The 13,561-nt window shown below is 44.4% G+C and overlaps 1 protein-coding gene across 1 annotated transcript; it reads right to left on the bottom strand.

The window, feature by feature from the left end:
• Nucleotides 1-5,049: 5,049 nt before the first annotated feature.
• Nucleotides 5,050-10,286, bottom strand: LOC135510057 (polymeric immunoglobulin receptor-like). Its single transcript, XM_064930861.1, has 9 exons — nt 9,989-10,286; nt 9,494-9,799; nt 8,910-9,245; nt 8,629-8,740; nt 8,111-8,199; nt 7,864-7,904; nt 6,135-6,218; nt 5,820-5,879; nt 5,050-5,426 (listed from the first exon to the last, which is right to left on the bottom strand). Exons 1-9 carry the CDS (start codon nt 10,056-10,058, stop codon nt 5,403-5,405), a joined length of 1,122 nt encoding a protein of 373 aa, XP_064786933.1. The 5' UTR covers nt 10,059-10,286; the 3' UTR covers nt 5,050-5,402.
• Nucleotides 10,287-13,561: the final 3,275 nt, after the last annotated feature.

Genomic DNA, 13,561 nt, shown 5'->3' with positions numbered 1-13,561 from the left:
ACAAGTTTGTATGAAGGTCTGGTTATTAAATGGGTACATAGTTCAATAGTAATATGATCTAAAACGCTCTGGTGACAAGCAAACTTTGCCGCCCTGTTTCCAATTATCCACATGGCTGGGAGAACCAAGTAAACACATGACAAACATTCTTTTAAATGTATAATTAGCGACAGTGCAGGCTAATTCAAATGAGATGCTAAATGAACTAGCTAGCTATCTAGCCAACGTCATATACTGTATAGATAGCTAGAAAACTGAATTAAATATCACAGGCTACCTATCATATTAGCTCGGTATCTTTTTGCATTTATCACTTGAAAATTCAAAAAACACTCGCACATCTGAGGTGTCTTTTTTGCAGCTGCATGGTAACAGTTGAATCAATTTGAAAAAATAAGAAACCAGCACACTGCCCTTACATTTTTCTTATTTTTCACATTGATTCAACTGCATGCACCTGCAAAAAAGATAACTCAGATGTGCGAGTGCCTTTTGAATTTTCAAATGAGGAAATAGGAAGTTCTGATGAGCACGTAATTTCAGCATTTGATAGTTGTCACTAGCTCCCATAGCCACAAAGTCATAAAGCCCGCCCATTTCTACAATTAATCTTCTTAAAATTGCATTTTAAACCTATCTTTAACCCTAACCTAACCACACTGTTAACCTTATCCCTAACCTTAAATAGCATGCTGACTTTGTGGCTGTGGAATCTGACTCTGTGGCTGTGGAATCTGACTCTGTGGCTGTGGAATCTGACTCTGTGGCTGTGGAATCTGACTTTGTGGCTGTGGAATCTGACTCTGTGACTGTGGAAGCTAATGGAATCTGCTTATCATGGTCAGCCCACGACTCCGGGTCTGGGACGAGCTCAACCCCAGCCTTTACATTGCTTTAGCACCTCCTACAGAAACAATGCATTTCAATCAAAAAAACAATACATTCAAAATTACAAATAATATTCAAAATAACATAAAAGGTGCAATACATTAATCAAAGTAAATGTTGATGGATACCAACTTAGGGTACTTAAACAGTAACCTATGATAAATGCCCCACTGTTAATAACCCCCTCCCTCATACTTTAACAGATTTGGTTTGAACCCCGGGAACTCCTTTGCATGTGTCCTTCAACTCTCCACTTGGGTTAATCATTTATTTTGGGCAGACAGAGACCAGGACACGTGAGTTTTCAATGGAGACCACAAACAGTTGTGATTTTGTATATAGGTTTATAACTTTTATGAAACAGCACAGTTGGAAAATATATGGCAAATATAAATCAACAAATCAAATTTTATTTGTCACATACACATGGTTAGCAGATGTTAATGCGAGTGTAGCGAAATGCTTGTGCTTCTAGTTCCGACAATGCAGTACTAACCAACAGATAATCTAACTAACAATTCCAAAACTAATTTCTTATACACAGTGTAAGGGGATAAAGAATATGTACATAAAGATATGAATGAGTGATGGTGCAGAGCAGCATATGCAAGATACAGTATATACATATGAATTGAGTATGTAAACAAAGTGGCATAGTTAAAGTGGCTAGTGATACATGTATTACATAAGGATGCAGTAGATGATATAGAGTACAGTATATACGTATACATATGAGATGAATAATGTAGGGTATGTAAACATTATATTAGGTAGCATTGTTTAAAGTGGCTAGTGATATATTTTACATCATTTCCCATCAATTCCCATTATTAAAGTGGCTGGAGTTGAGTCAGTGTTTTGGCAGCAGCCACTCAATGTTAGTGGTTGCTGTTTAACAGTCTGATGGCCTTGAGATAGAAGCTGTTTTTCAGTCTCTTGGTCCCAGCTTTGATGCACCTGTACTGACCTCGCCTTCTGGATGATAGCGGGGTGAACAGGCAGTGGCTCGGGTGGGTGTTGTCCTTGATGATCTTTATGGCCTTCCTGTAACATCGGGTGGTGTAGGTGTCCTGGAGGGCAGGTAGTTTGCCCCCGGTGATGCGTTGTGCAGACCTCACTACCCTCTGGAGAGCCTTATGGTTGTGGGCGGAGCAGTTGCCGTACCAGGCGGTGATACAGCCCGCCAGGATGCTCTCGATTGTGCATCTGTAGAAGTTTGTGAGTGCTTTTGGTGACAAGCCGAAGGTTGAAGAAGCGCTGCTGCGCCTTCTTCACGATGCTGTCTGTGTGAGTGGACCAATTCAGTTTGTCTGTGATGTGTATGCCGAGGAACTTAAAACTTACTACCCTCTCCACTACTGTTCCATCGATGTGGATAGGGGGTGTTCCCTCTGCTGTATCCTGAAGTCCACAATCATCTCCTTAGTTTTGTTGACGTTGAGTGTGAGGTTATTGTCCTGACACCACACTCCGAGGACCCTCACCTCCTCCCTGTAGGCCGTCTCGTCGTTGTTGGTAATCAGGCCTACCACTGTTGTGTCGTCCGCAAACTTGATGATTGAGTTGGAGGCGTGCGTGGTCGCGCAGTCGTGGGTGAACAGGGAGTACAGGAGAGGGCTCAGAACGCACCCTTGTGGGGCCCCAGTGTTGAGGATCAGCGGGGAGGAGATGTTGTTGCCTACCCTCACCACCTGGGGGCGGCCCGTCAGGAAGTCCAGTACCCAGTTGCACAGGGCGGGGTCGAGACCCAGGGTCTCGAGCTTGATGACGAGCTTGGAGGGTACTATGGTGTTAAATGCCGAGCTGTAGTCGATAAACAGCATTCTCACATAGGTATTCCTCTTGTCCAGATGGGTTAGGGCAGTGTGCAGTGTGGTTGAGATTGCGTCGTCTGTGGACCTATTTGGGCGGTAAGCAAATTGGAGTGGGTCTAGGGTGTCAGGTAGGGTGGAGGTGATATGGTCCTTGACTAGTCTCTCTAAGCACTTCATGATGACGGAAGTGAGTGCTACGGGGCGGTAGTCATTTAGCTAAGTTACCTTAGCTTTCTGGGAACAGGAACAATGGTGGCCCTCTTGAAGCATGTGGGAACAGCAGACTGGTATAGGGATTGATTGAATATGTCCGTAAACACACCAGCCAGCTGGTCTGCGCATGCTCTGAGTGCGCGGCTGGGGATGCCGTCTGGGCCTGCAGCCTTGCGAGGGTTAACACGTTTAAATGTTTTACTCACCTCGGCTGCAGTGAAGGAGAGACCACATGTTTTCGTTGCAGGCCGTGTCAGTGGCACTGTATTGTCCTCAAAGTGGGCAAAAAAGTTATTTAGTCTGCCTGGGAGCAAGACATCCTGGTCCGTGATTGGGCTGGTTTTCTTCTTGTAGTCCGTGATTGACTGTAGACCCTGCCACATACCTCTTGTGTCTGAGCCGTTTAGTTGAGATTCTACTTTGTCTCTATACTGACGCTTAGCTTGTTTGATAGCCTTGCGGAGGGAATAGCTGCACTGTTTGTATTCGGTCATGTTACAGTCACCTTGCCCTGATTAAAAGCAGTGGTTTGCGCTTCCAGTTTCACGCGAATGTTGCCATCAATCCACGGTTTCTGGTTAGGGAATGTTTTAATCGTTGCTATGGGAACGGCATCTTCAACGCACGTTCTAATGAACTCGCACACCGAATCAGCGTATTTGTCAATGTTGTTGTCTGACGCAATACGAAACATGTCTCAGTCCACGTGATGGAAGCAGTCTTGGAGTGTGGAATCAGCTTGGTCGGACCAGCGTTGGACAGACCTCAGCGTGGGAGCTTCTTGTTTTAGTTTCTGTCTGTAGGCAGGGATCAGCAAAATGGAGTCGTGGTCAGCTTTTTACGAAAGGAGGGCGGGGCAGGGCCTTATATGCGTCGCGGAAGTTAGAATAACAATGATCCAAGGTTTTGCCAGCCCTGGTTGCGCAATCGATATGCTGATACAATTTAGGGAGTCTTGTTTTCAGATTGGCCTTGTTAAAATCCCCAGCTACAATGAATGCAGCCTCAGGATGTATGGATTCCAGTTTACAAAGAGTCAAATAAAGTTTGTTCAGAGCCATCGATGTGTCTGCTTGGGGGAGAATATATACGGCTGTGATTATAATCTTGGTAGATACTGCGGTCTACATTTGATTGTGAGGAATTCTAATCAGGTGAACAGAAGGATTTGAGTTCCTGTATGTTTCTGTGATCACACCACGTCTCGTTAGCCATAAGGCATACGCCCCCGCCCCTCTTCTTACCAGAAAGGTGTTTGTTTCTGTCAGCGCGATGCGTGGAGAAACCCGCTGGCTGCACCACCTCCAATAGCGTCTCTCCAGTGAGCCATGTTTCCGTGAAGCAAAGAACGTTACAGTCTCTGATGTCCCTCTGGAATGCTACCCTTGCTCGGATTTCATCAACCTTGTTGTCAAGAGACTGGACATTGGCGAGAAGAATGCTAGGGAGTGGTGCACGATGTGCCCGTCTCCGGAGTCTGACCAGAAGACCGCCTCGTTTCCCTCTTTTACGAAGTCGTTTTTTTTGGGTCGCCGGCTGGGATCCATTCCGTTGTCCTGGTTGAAAGGCAGGACACAGGATCTGCTTCGCGAAAGTCATATTCTTGGTCGTACTGATGGTGAGTTGACGCTGATCTTATATTCAGTAGTTCTTCTCGACTGTATGTAATGAAACCTAAGATGACCTGGGGTACTAATGTAAGAAATAACATGTAAAAAAACAAAAAACTGCATAGTTTCCTAGGAACCCGAAGCGAGGCGGCCATCTCTGTCGGCGTCGGAAGGCTAACAAGAACACTGAGATAGATGGGAGGGGTAGAGGGGAGCTGAAGGACTAAAAACAAACAAAATACAACTAATGTCAAATATACTGTGTCAGTAAAATGTATATAGTATGTAAAAGCTGGATATAAAAGCCTAAGTGAAGTTGTCCATTTGTAAATATATATATACAGTACTGTATATATTTACAAAATAATATATGGGTGATTGAAAATAATGCAGACAATTACCCCCATACCTAAAATAAAATGTTTGTGTAATTCCTATAAATAGTTGCTATAAATAGATGTCACAGTTGCATTTAAAAAAATACATTTCCATTGTTTAATATATAGTACATTTTATCATTGCAGTACAGTAGTTATTATACATAGTAGCTGTCTATACTAAGATCTTAATACACGTTTGATCATGATTAGTTACAGACATAGGACATTAAACTAGATCAATAAGATCATGATGTAAGAAATAAGAGACAAGGGGAAAGGTGGTGGAACATAACTAATAACAGAAATGTGATGATAATCACAACAAACACAGCAGACTGCCTTCAGTAGTTTATTACACTAAAGGATAGAGGGGTCTTCCTGGGGTGGGTCAAGAGGTATGACAGAATCATATTGGAGGCAGATAGATGTTGTGACACAGGAGAGGGGAGTGTTCTGTCCTTCCAGTAAAATGACAAGATCAAGGTCTTCTCTGTCAGTCACTGCTGTGCTGCTGCTCTCTGCTGGAGAGGAAGTGAAACATTCAGTCACAATCTCCATTGTGATGTTTCCACTAGATACAGATCTAGGATCAGCTTCCCCTTCCTCCTATCCAAACCTTAATCTTCAGTAAGATTTAAAAAGAAATCTGACCCAAGATCAGCATCGAGGGGCAACGTCACCCTAAACCCAGGTGCAGTCCACACTGTAATGTTATGGATACACACTGATAACAATAGTTTAGCTGGTCACAATGTGATGACAAAATTTTACATGCAGCAAAATAAAACGATGAATAAATATTTTTGTGGTTAAAGAGTGATGTTTAGTACACATAGTATTGTGTTGTTGTCTGTATCTTTGTTGAGAGATCAGCATCATCTGGTACAACAGACAGAGGAGACACCAACACTGACCTGTTTGGTCACCTGTAGAGCTAGTGAGCTGTAGACCACATTATCATCTGGGTCTGCTGACTACAGAGGAGGAACAGGTAGAGAGGTGAACAGGGACAGTTCTGTCATGATGGAGATACACTATAAAACACACCTCTCTGTGAAATTACAAGTGTAGACAGTTATAATTGTGATATGTAACATAAAGGTGATATATTAGGCCTACAGCTATAATGGTGATGTAACCATGACTATATTAACACTGAGGAAACAATCACCTACTGTTGTTTCTGATAACATAATACCAGCTGTGGAGAATCAGTAGAACAGCTTTACCTTTGTCTGTCCTTTTAGTTGGGCCTTGTGCAGGAAGATGACAGTGCTGTATGTGACATCATCCTCAGCTTCAGGAAATGGATCCTGTTGGTAGAGAGACGCCCAAGTAACAAAAATGTGTTATACTGTTATAGTGTACATTTACCTATTGTCCTCCTAGACACAACTACGACAACATGACTGTTATAGTGTACATTTACCTATTGTCCTCCTAGACACAACTACGACAACATGACTGTTAAAGTGTACATTTACCTATTGTCCTCCTAGACACAACTACGACAACATAACCAACAAAAATGGGTCACATCTCTTGCAGCTCTGTCGGACAATGGGTATGTACATAGTCAAAGGTGGTTTCGAAGGGACTCCTACAGTCGGTACACCTATAGCTCATCTCTTGGCAGTAGTGCTGAGACCTCTATCAGATCACAGCAAAATCACACTCTACTTGAACAGGGCTGAGCTCAATCATGAGGCATCAAAGCCAAAGGTCCTGAATAATATTAAGAAATGCTACAGGTGGAAAGAAAGTATTGTGGAGATCTACCATAAAACAATTAGGCAAGGCAAATTCAATCCCTTCTCAACAATTTCCTGGACAGAAATACACTACAGAAAAAGAAGGAACAGCACGTCAGAAATCAGCTCATTGTAATTGAAAAATCCATAGAATCTAACCACTTAGATTTGGAAAAACCATTTAACATTGGAAAACTCTAAACAAACAGCAACACGAAGAGTTATCTATCCAAAACGGAGATGTTTGGATAAACCACTTCTCCAAACTGGTTGGTTCTATTACAAAGAACAAACAGCAGAAACATGTACATGATCAAATACAAATCTTAGAATCAACTATTAAATACTAGCAGAAACCCCAGGATTCTACAATTACATTAAATGATCTACAGGACATTTACATTTACATTTAAGTCATTTAGCAGACGCTCTTATCCAGAGCGACTTACAAATTAGGACAAAATACAAACCCTACAAACAGAAAGGCCAGTGGGGTTGATGCTATCCTAAATTTAATGATAAAATATACAGAACACAATTCTATCCTGGCTATCCTTAAACTCTTTAACACCATCCTCAGCTCTGGCATATTCCCCATCATCTGGAACCAAGGACTGATCACCCCAATCTACAAAAGTGAAGACACATTTGACCCCATTAATTACCTGTCACGCCCTGACCAATGAGAGCCCTTGTGGTTCTCTATGGTGCAATAGGTCAGAGCGTGACCAGGGGGTGTTCTAGTCTTGTATTATGTTGGTGTGAGTATGGTTCCCAGTTGGAGGCAGCTGATGATCGTTGCCTCTAATTGGGGATGATACTTAGTGTGGTCCTTTTCCCACCTGCGTTTGTGGGATATTGTTTCGTTTTGGTTTAGTGCTATGTGCACTACGAACTTCACGTTTTTTATTCGTTGTTGGTTTTTGAAGATTCACTTTAATAAATATGTGGAACTCTACTCACGCTGCACCTTTCCACTGATATGATGCAGTCAGGTGTATATTTAGTGAACTGACAGTATTCACAACATTTTTCAACATATTGAGCACTGTAAGAGCTTGGGTTCAGTTAGAATATGGGACCTTTTATGTCAACTCATTGATGATCAACTGAAGAAGTAACGCTGGAGTCAAATGGTAGATGATCCCAAATCAAGAACAGATTTGCAGATGGTTGAAAATAATTAAATTAAATAAGTGTATCATACCACTGAGTTGTTAGTTGTCTGGTCCTTGGCCTTATTGTCCTCTGGAATAAAGAGAGGGAGATGTCAGTTACTTCTGAGTTTGTTATAGTACAATAATACCTCTGAATGGATTTCTTAAAGACAATTCCTCCAAATGTTTTCTGTCATTCAAGATGAATCACAGGCAAGAAATATACTGTTGGTCACAATACATTTAGTATTTTCTAAACTATTCTCCTTTTTATATTCACATAAAATGACTACTTACTAGGCCTTCTCCACATCTTCCATGTTACTAGGATACCAGCTGTCACCACCACCAACATGCCCATAGAGATGATTAGGACTTCCACGGACCTGATGACAACTTGAATTAATAATACAATTAAAATACATCATTATGAATGGATCATTTGTGAAAAGGTAACAACTTGTATGATAAGTGGAACATTTTTTTTGTCTATTCACATGTGTGGAAGTCGACCATGCAAATGAAGAGATGATGTGATTATTATTGAGATTATTACTATACAAATAATGTTTTGTTCGTGTGTGCAACTTGTCCTTGCAAATGAGTGAGAATAACACCAACATTACTGCTACTTCTCACAAGGCAACCACAGAGATGTTCTACCCAGGAGGGAGTGGTAACAGTCTCTATATGCATTTAGGGAGGGTGTTTGGTTAGCATTAACTGTTGTAGTGTATGATTGAATTGTAATGTTTCTCTGAGTTCATATTATCTAACAACATGTGGGATAAAACATCTGAAGGAGTGATAATAACCTCTGGTGGACTTCCTCCATGTTCCCCTCAGCTCCTTGACTTGTGTTGTCAGTCTGAACAGGCTCAGCAGTTGGAGAGGCAGAGGGTTGTGGAGGGGTTGGATCTTGGGTTGCTGTGAGGTAAAACAACAATATCATCAATGAAGTTAATGGTAAACCAGATAGTCAGGTTGTATAGCAACATCACATTCATAGTTCATATTACAATTAGTTCCAGATGATACCAGTGGATAAAACAAAGTGAATCATATTGATCATAAAGTATGTGATTGATCTACTAACTTGAGGTCATCTTAGAGGTTCTCTGTGTTGCAGTTTGTTGACTGACAGTGATGTGAACAGGCATCTCTAGTTCTCCAACTCTACACCAATACCAGTCAGTGTTCTCCATCTTCAGTCCACTCATAGTCACTGTTAAGGCTTTTCTGTTGTTGGCATCACTAGTCCAGATTAATGCCACTGATGTTCCATGTAAAGTCCCAGAATACCCACTCACACAATCACCACCCATCCTGCACCACTTCATGTCTCCAGAGTTACTATAGTAACAACAGACAGTGACACTCCCTCCTTCTACTCCAGTCACTTCCTGTTGTTCTACATAGAGTTCTGGAGTACCTGAACACGGGTAAAAAACAAGAATTCAGAGAAGAAAAAATGACTTTTACAACAGCCTCCTTACAAATTCCTTCAAGCTGCATTCTGGGATTGATTCATTCTGAAAAATGTAACTTGCATCACAATCTTAGTTCTGTTACTCCATCATGACACAAAATATAATCTTGTTTTAACTACATGTACAGTATAGCTCTGTCTAGGAATTATTCATTCCACTTTACTAGATACAAGCAGTGAAGGGATCTTACCTGGAGTGACAGATAGGTAGAACCTTTGTACCATGATATCTGTTCCTCTATTGATCTCCACAACACACCTGTAAGTATTAGAGTCCCATGACGTCAGGTCAGTCATGGTCACGGTGAAGATTCTCTTGTTGATGTCATCAGAGATTGAGGTCTTACCACTGCTCTTAGGATGGTCAGCACGTACTACATACGAACATACTTCCCAAACTAATCCTTGACACCAGTATTTCACATGGTTTATGTAATACTGATCATAGCTACATGGGAAGGTGATGGAGCCTCCTGTCTGCACAGAAACATACCCCACTGTGGACACATCAACACACAACACATTTAAATTCGAGTTAACATTTAATAGAATCTTTACAGAGGGAAAATGTAAATATCACATCGCTCCAACACTTTTAAACAGCTTGTTCATGATTCTGATTGATTATACAGTTTTTAAAGTGAATTGACTTAGGGGACTTCACCCTTAATAAATAGAAATGTTACCTTTACCTGCTGAGATTCTGTAGACAAGGAGGAGGAGGAGGAGCAGGTGGAGGGAGAGATGAAGAGCCATGAGAGTTAGAGTCAGCCTGTTACGTTAAATTGGCCTGAGTACAAATGTGTGTCAAGGACCAAGGCACCAGTGAGAACTACTACTTCCTAGTGTTCACAGACCTCACTTTAACTCTTCCTGCTTCTGTTTGTGTGTATATGCTCCCCTCAGTGAAAGATAGGAACCATTGCAGTATATAGACTACTTTAAGGCCAAGACCTCTACAGAATAACTAAACCGGGTTCATGGTTCAGGATTCCCACAACCCAGTCTGATGTGATTTTACGTTCAACAGAACACTCTGTCACTCACCACCTTCTATACAGGAAATGTACAGCAAAAGTGTGAAAGTTACAGTAGCTCAGAATGCTGCAAGTTTCAGTTACAATCCTTCCATGACGTCATGTTAAATACTGAGCTATAAGTTCTGTTATTGACTCCAATACTCCAAACTACTTCAGATACATCAGAATTTCTCACTCAAACTCACAGAGCTCACATCATGTTGCGACAAATGATCTTGAGAACAGTAAAATATCTTTCAAAACATTAATTACTTTTTATTTGTTTGCTTTCTGTCACGCCCTGGCCATAGTTTACTTTGTATGTTTCTATGTTTTGATTGGTCAGGGTGTGATCTGAGTGGGCATTCTATGTTGGATGTCTTGTTTGTCTATTTCTGTGTTTGGCCTGATATGGTTCTCAATCAGGGGCAGGTGTTAGTCATTGTCTCTGATTGGGAACCATATTTAGGTAGCCTGGGTTTCACTGTGTGTTTGTGGGTGATTGTTCCTGTCTGTGTTTTGCACCAGATAGGGCTGTTTTCGGTTTTCGTACGTTTGTTATTTTATCAGTTTATCGTGTATAGTTTCCGTATTTAATCAAATGAATCAAAACTACGCTGCATTTTGGTCCGCTCCTCCTTCCCACAACGAAAGCCGTGACAGAATCACCCACCACAACAGGACCAAGCGGCGTGGTAACAGGCAAAAGCAACAGCAGGAGCAACATAAGAAGGAATGGACATGGGAGGACGAATTAGACGGAGAAGGGCCCTGGGCTCAGCCTGGAGAATATCGCCGTCCCAAGGAAGAACTGGAGGCGGTAAAAGCGGAGAGGCGCCGGTATGAGGAGGCAGCACGGCGGCGCGGATGGAAGCCCGAGAGTCAGCCCCAAAAATTTCTTGGGGGGGGGGGGGGGTCTCAGGGAGAGTGTAGCAGAGTCAGGAGTCAGACCTGAGCCCACTCCCTGTTTATCGTGAGGAGCCAAGGAGGAGACCAGAACCAGAGCCGGTGTTGGAGGTGAGCGAAACAGAGACTGTGAAGGAGTTAATGGGGAAATTGGAGGAGAGAGTAATGAGGGAGTTGCTTTGTTGGTGCTTTAAATATGGAATTCGCCCGACGGAGCGTGTCGGGGATTTGATGGCTCCTGGGTCAGCGCTCCATACTCGTCCTGAGGTGCGTGCTAGTCGGCTGGTGAAGTTGGTGCCAGTCTCACGCACCAGGCCTCCTGTGCACCTCCCTAGCCTTGCATGTCCTGTGCCAGCACTGCTCTCAAGATCTCCAGTACGCCTTCATGGTCTAGCCCATCCTGTGCCATCTCCACACACCAGCCCTCCGATGGCAGCTCCCCGCACCAGGCTTCCTGTGCGTGTCCTCGGCCCAGTACCACGCATCAGGTCTACAGTGCGCCACGCCTCTCCAGCGCTGCCGGAGCCTTCCTCCTCTCCTGCGCTGCTGGAGTCTCCCGCCTGTTCAGCGCTGCACGAGCCTTTCTCCTCTCCTGCACTGCTGGAGTCTCCCGCCTGTTTAGCGCTGCCAGAGCCTTCCATCTCTACAGCGTTGCCGGAGTCTCCTGCCTGTTTAGCGCAGCCAGAGCTGCCAGCCTGCATGGAGCAGCCAGAGCTGTCAGTCTGCATGGAGCAGCCAGAGCTGTCAGTCTTCATGGAACAGCCAGAGCTGCCAGTCTGCATGGAGCAGCCGGAGCAGCCAGTCTGCAAGGAGCTGCCAGTCTGCAAGGAGCTGCCAGTTTGCAAGGAGCTGCCAGTCAGCAAGGAGCAGCCAGTCTGCAAGGAGCAGCCAGAGCTGCCAATCTGCATGGAGCAGCCAGAGCCGCCAGTCAGCATGAAGCAGCCAGAGCTGCCAGTCAGCATGGAGCAGCCAGAGCCGTCAGTCTGCCAGGATCCGCCAGTCAGCCGGACTCTTCCAGATCCGCCAGTCAGCCAGACTCTTCCAGATCCGCCAGACAGCCAGACTCTTCCAGATCCGCCAGACTCTTCCAGATCCGCCAGTCAGCCAGACTCTTCCAGATCCGCCAGTCAGCCAGATCCGCCAGTCAGCCAGACTCTTCCAGATCTGCCAGTCAGCCAGACTCTTCCAGATCTGCCAGTCAGCCAGACTCTTCCAGATCTGCCAGTCAGCCAGACTCTTCCAGATCTGCCAGTCAGCCAGACTCTTCCAGATCTGCCAGTCAGCCAGACTCTTCCAGATCCGCCAGTCAGCTAGACTCTTCCAGATCCGCCAGACTCTTCCAGATCCGCCAGTCAGCCAGACTCTTCCAGATCCGCCAGTCAGCCAGGATCCGCCGGAACCGTCAGTCTGCCAGACTCTTCCAGATCCGCCAGTCAGCCAGATTCTTCCAGATCCGCCAATCTGCCAGATTCTTCCAGATCCGCCAGTCAGCCAGGATCTGCCAGAGCCTTTCTCCTCTCCTGCGCTGCCGGGGTCTCCCGCCTGTCCGTCGCTGCGGCCGGGGTCTCCCGCCTGTCCGTCGCTGCTGCCGGGGTCTCCCGCCTGTCCTGTCCTGTACCTTTGCCCCACCTATCTGGATTATTGACCTCTGCCTGCCCTTGACCTGTCATTTTGCATGCCCCTGTTCAAATAAACTTTGTTGTTTCGACACTGTCTGCACCTGGGTCTTACCTTAGATGTGATAGTGATGGTGCTGGACACTGTTTTTAACCATCATAAGTATATCTTTGTTGATGAAGCGGGCTTCAACCTTGCTAAATGTTGGCGCCGTGGGCGGACTCTCATCGGCCAATGGGAGACTGTCCAAATGCCTGGACAACGTGGTGAAACATCTCCATGTGTGCAGCTACCTCTGAAGATGGTGTGGAGGACGTAGGCCATTACTTGGATCTTACAATGCTGCACACCTCATTGTGTTTCTTAATGAAATTGAGCAGATCTGTCAAGGTGAAGGGGTCACCTATGACATTGTTTGGGACAATGTCAGGTTCCACCATGCAGAGGTTGTTCAGGCATGGTTTCTGCCCATCCCATATCGTGACCTTATATCTGCCCCCATACTCTCCTTACCTCAGCCCTATTGACGATTTCTTTTCAGCATGGAGCTGGAAGGTGTACGGTCACCATCCCTATGAGAGTGACACCCTCCTCCTGGCCATGGATGAGGCAGGGTACGACATCAATTCGATTCATAAAATAAATTATTAACGAAAACGCCAAACGTATCTGTGTGTGTGTGTGTGTGTGTGTGTGTGTGTGTGTCTGTCTACTCAC

Source organism: Oncorhynchus masou, chromosome 23, assembly GCF_036934945.1.
Source record: "Oncorhynchus masou masou isolate Uvic2021 chromosome 23, UVic_Omas_1.1, whole genome shotgun sequence".
NCBI lineage: Eukaryota > Metazoa > Chordata > Actinopteri > Salmoniformes > Salmonidae > Oncorhynchus > Oncorhynchus masou.
The sequence above is the reverse complement of the archived record's forward strand: the minus strand, read 5'-3'. Positions and strand labels throughout refer to the sequence as shown.

Excerpts from the sequence above, each read along its gene's own strand:
- LOC135510057 (XM_064930861.1), bottom strand. The coding sequence starts at position 10,058 with ATGGCTCTTCATCTCTCCCTCCACCTGCTCCTCCTCCTCCTCCTTGTC. Across the intron at positions 9,246-9,493 it reads CTACCTATCTGTCACTCCAG|GTACTCCAGAACTCTATGTA; the intron begins GTAAGATCCCTT and ends ACCCGTGTTCAG. Across the intron at positions 5,880-6,134 it reads AACTAAAAGGACAGACAAAG|TCAGCAGACCCAGATGATAA; the intron begins GTAAAGCTGTTC and ends CCTCCTCTGTAG.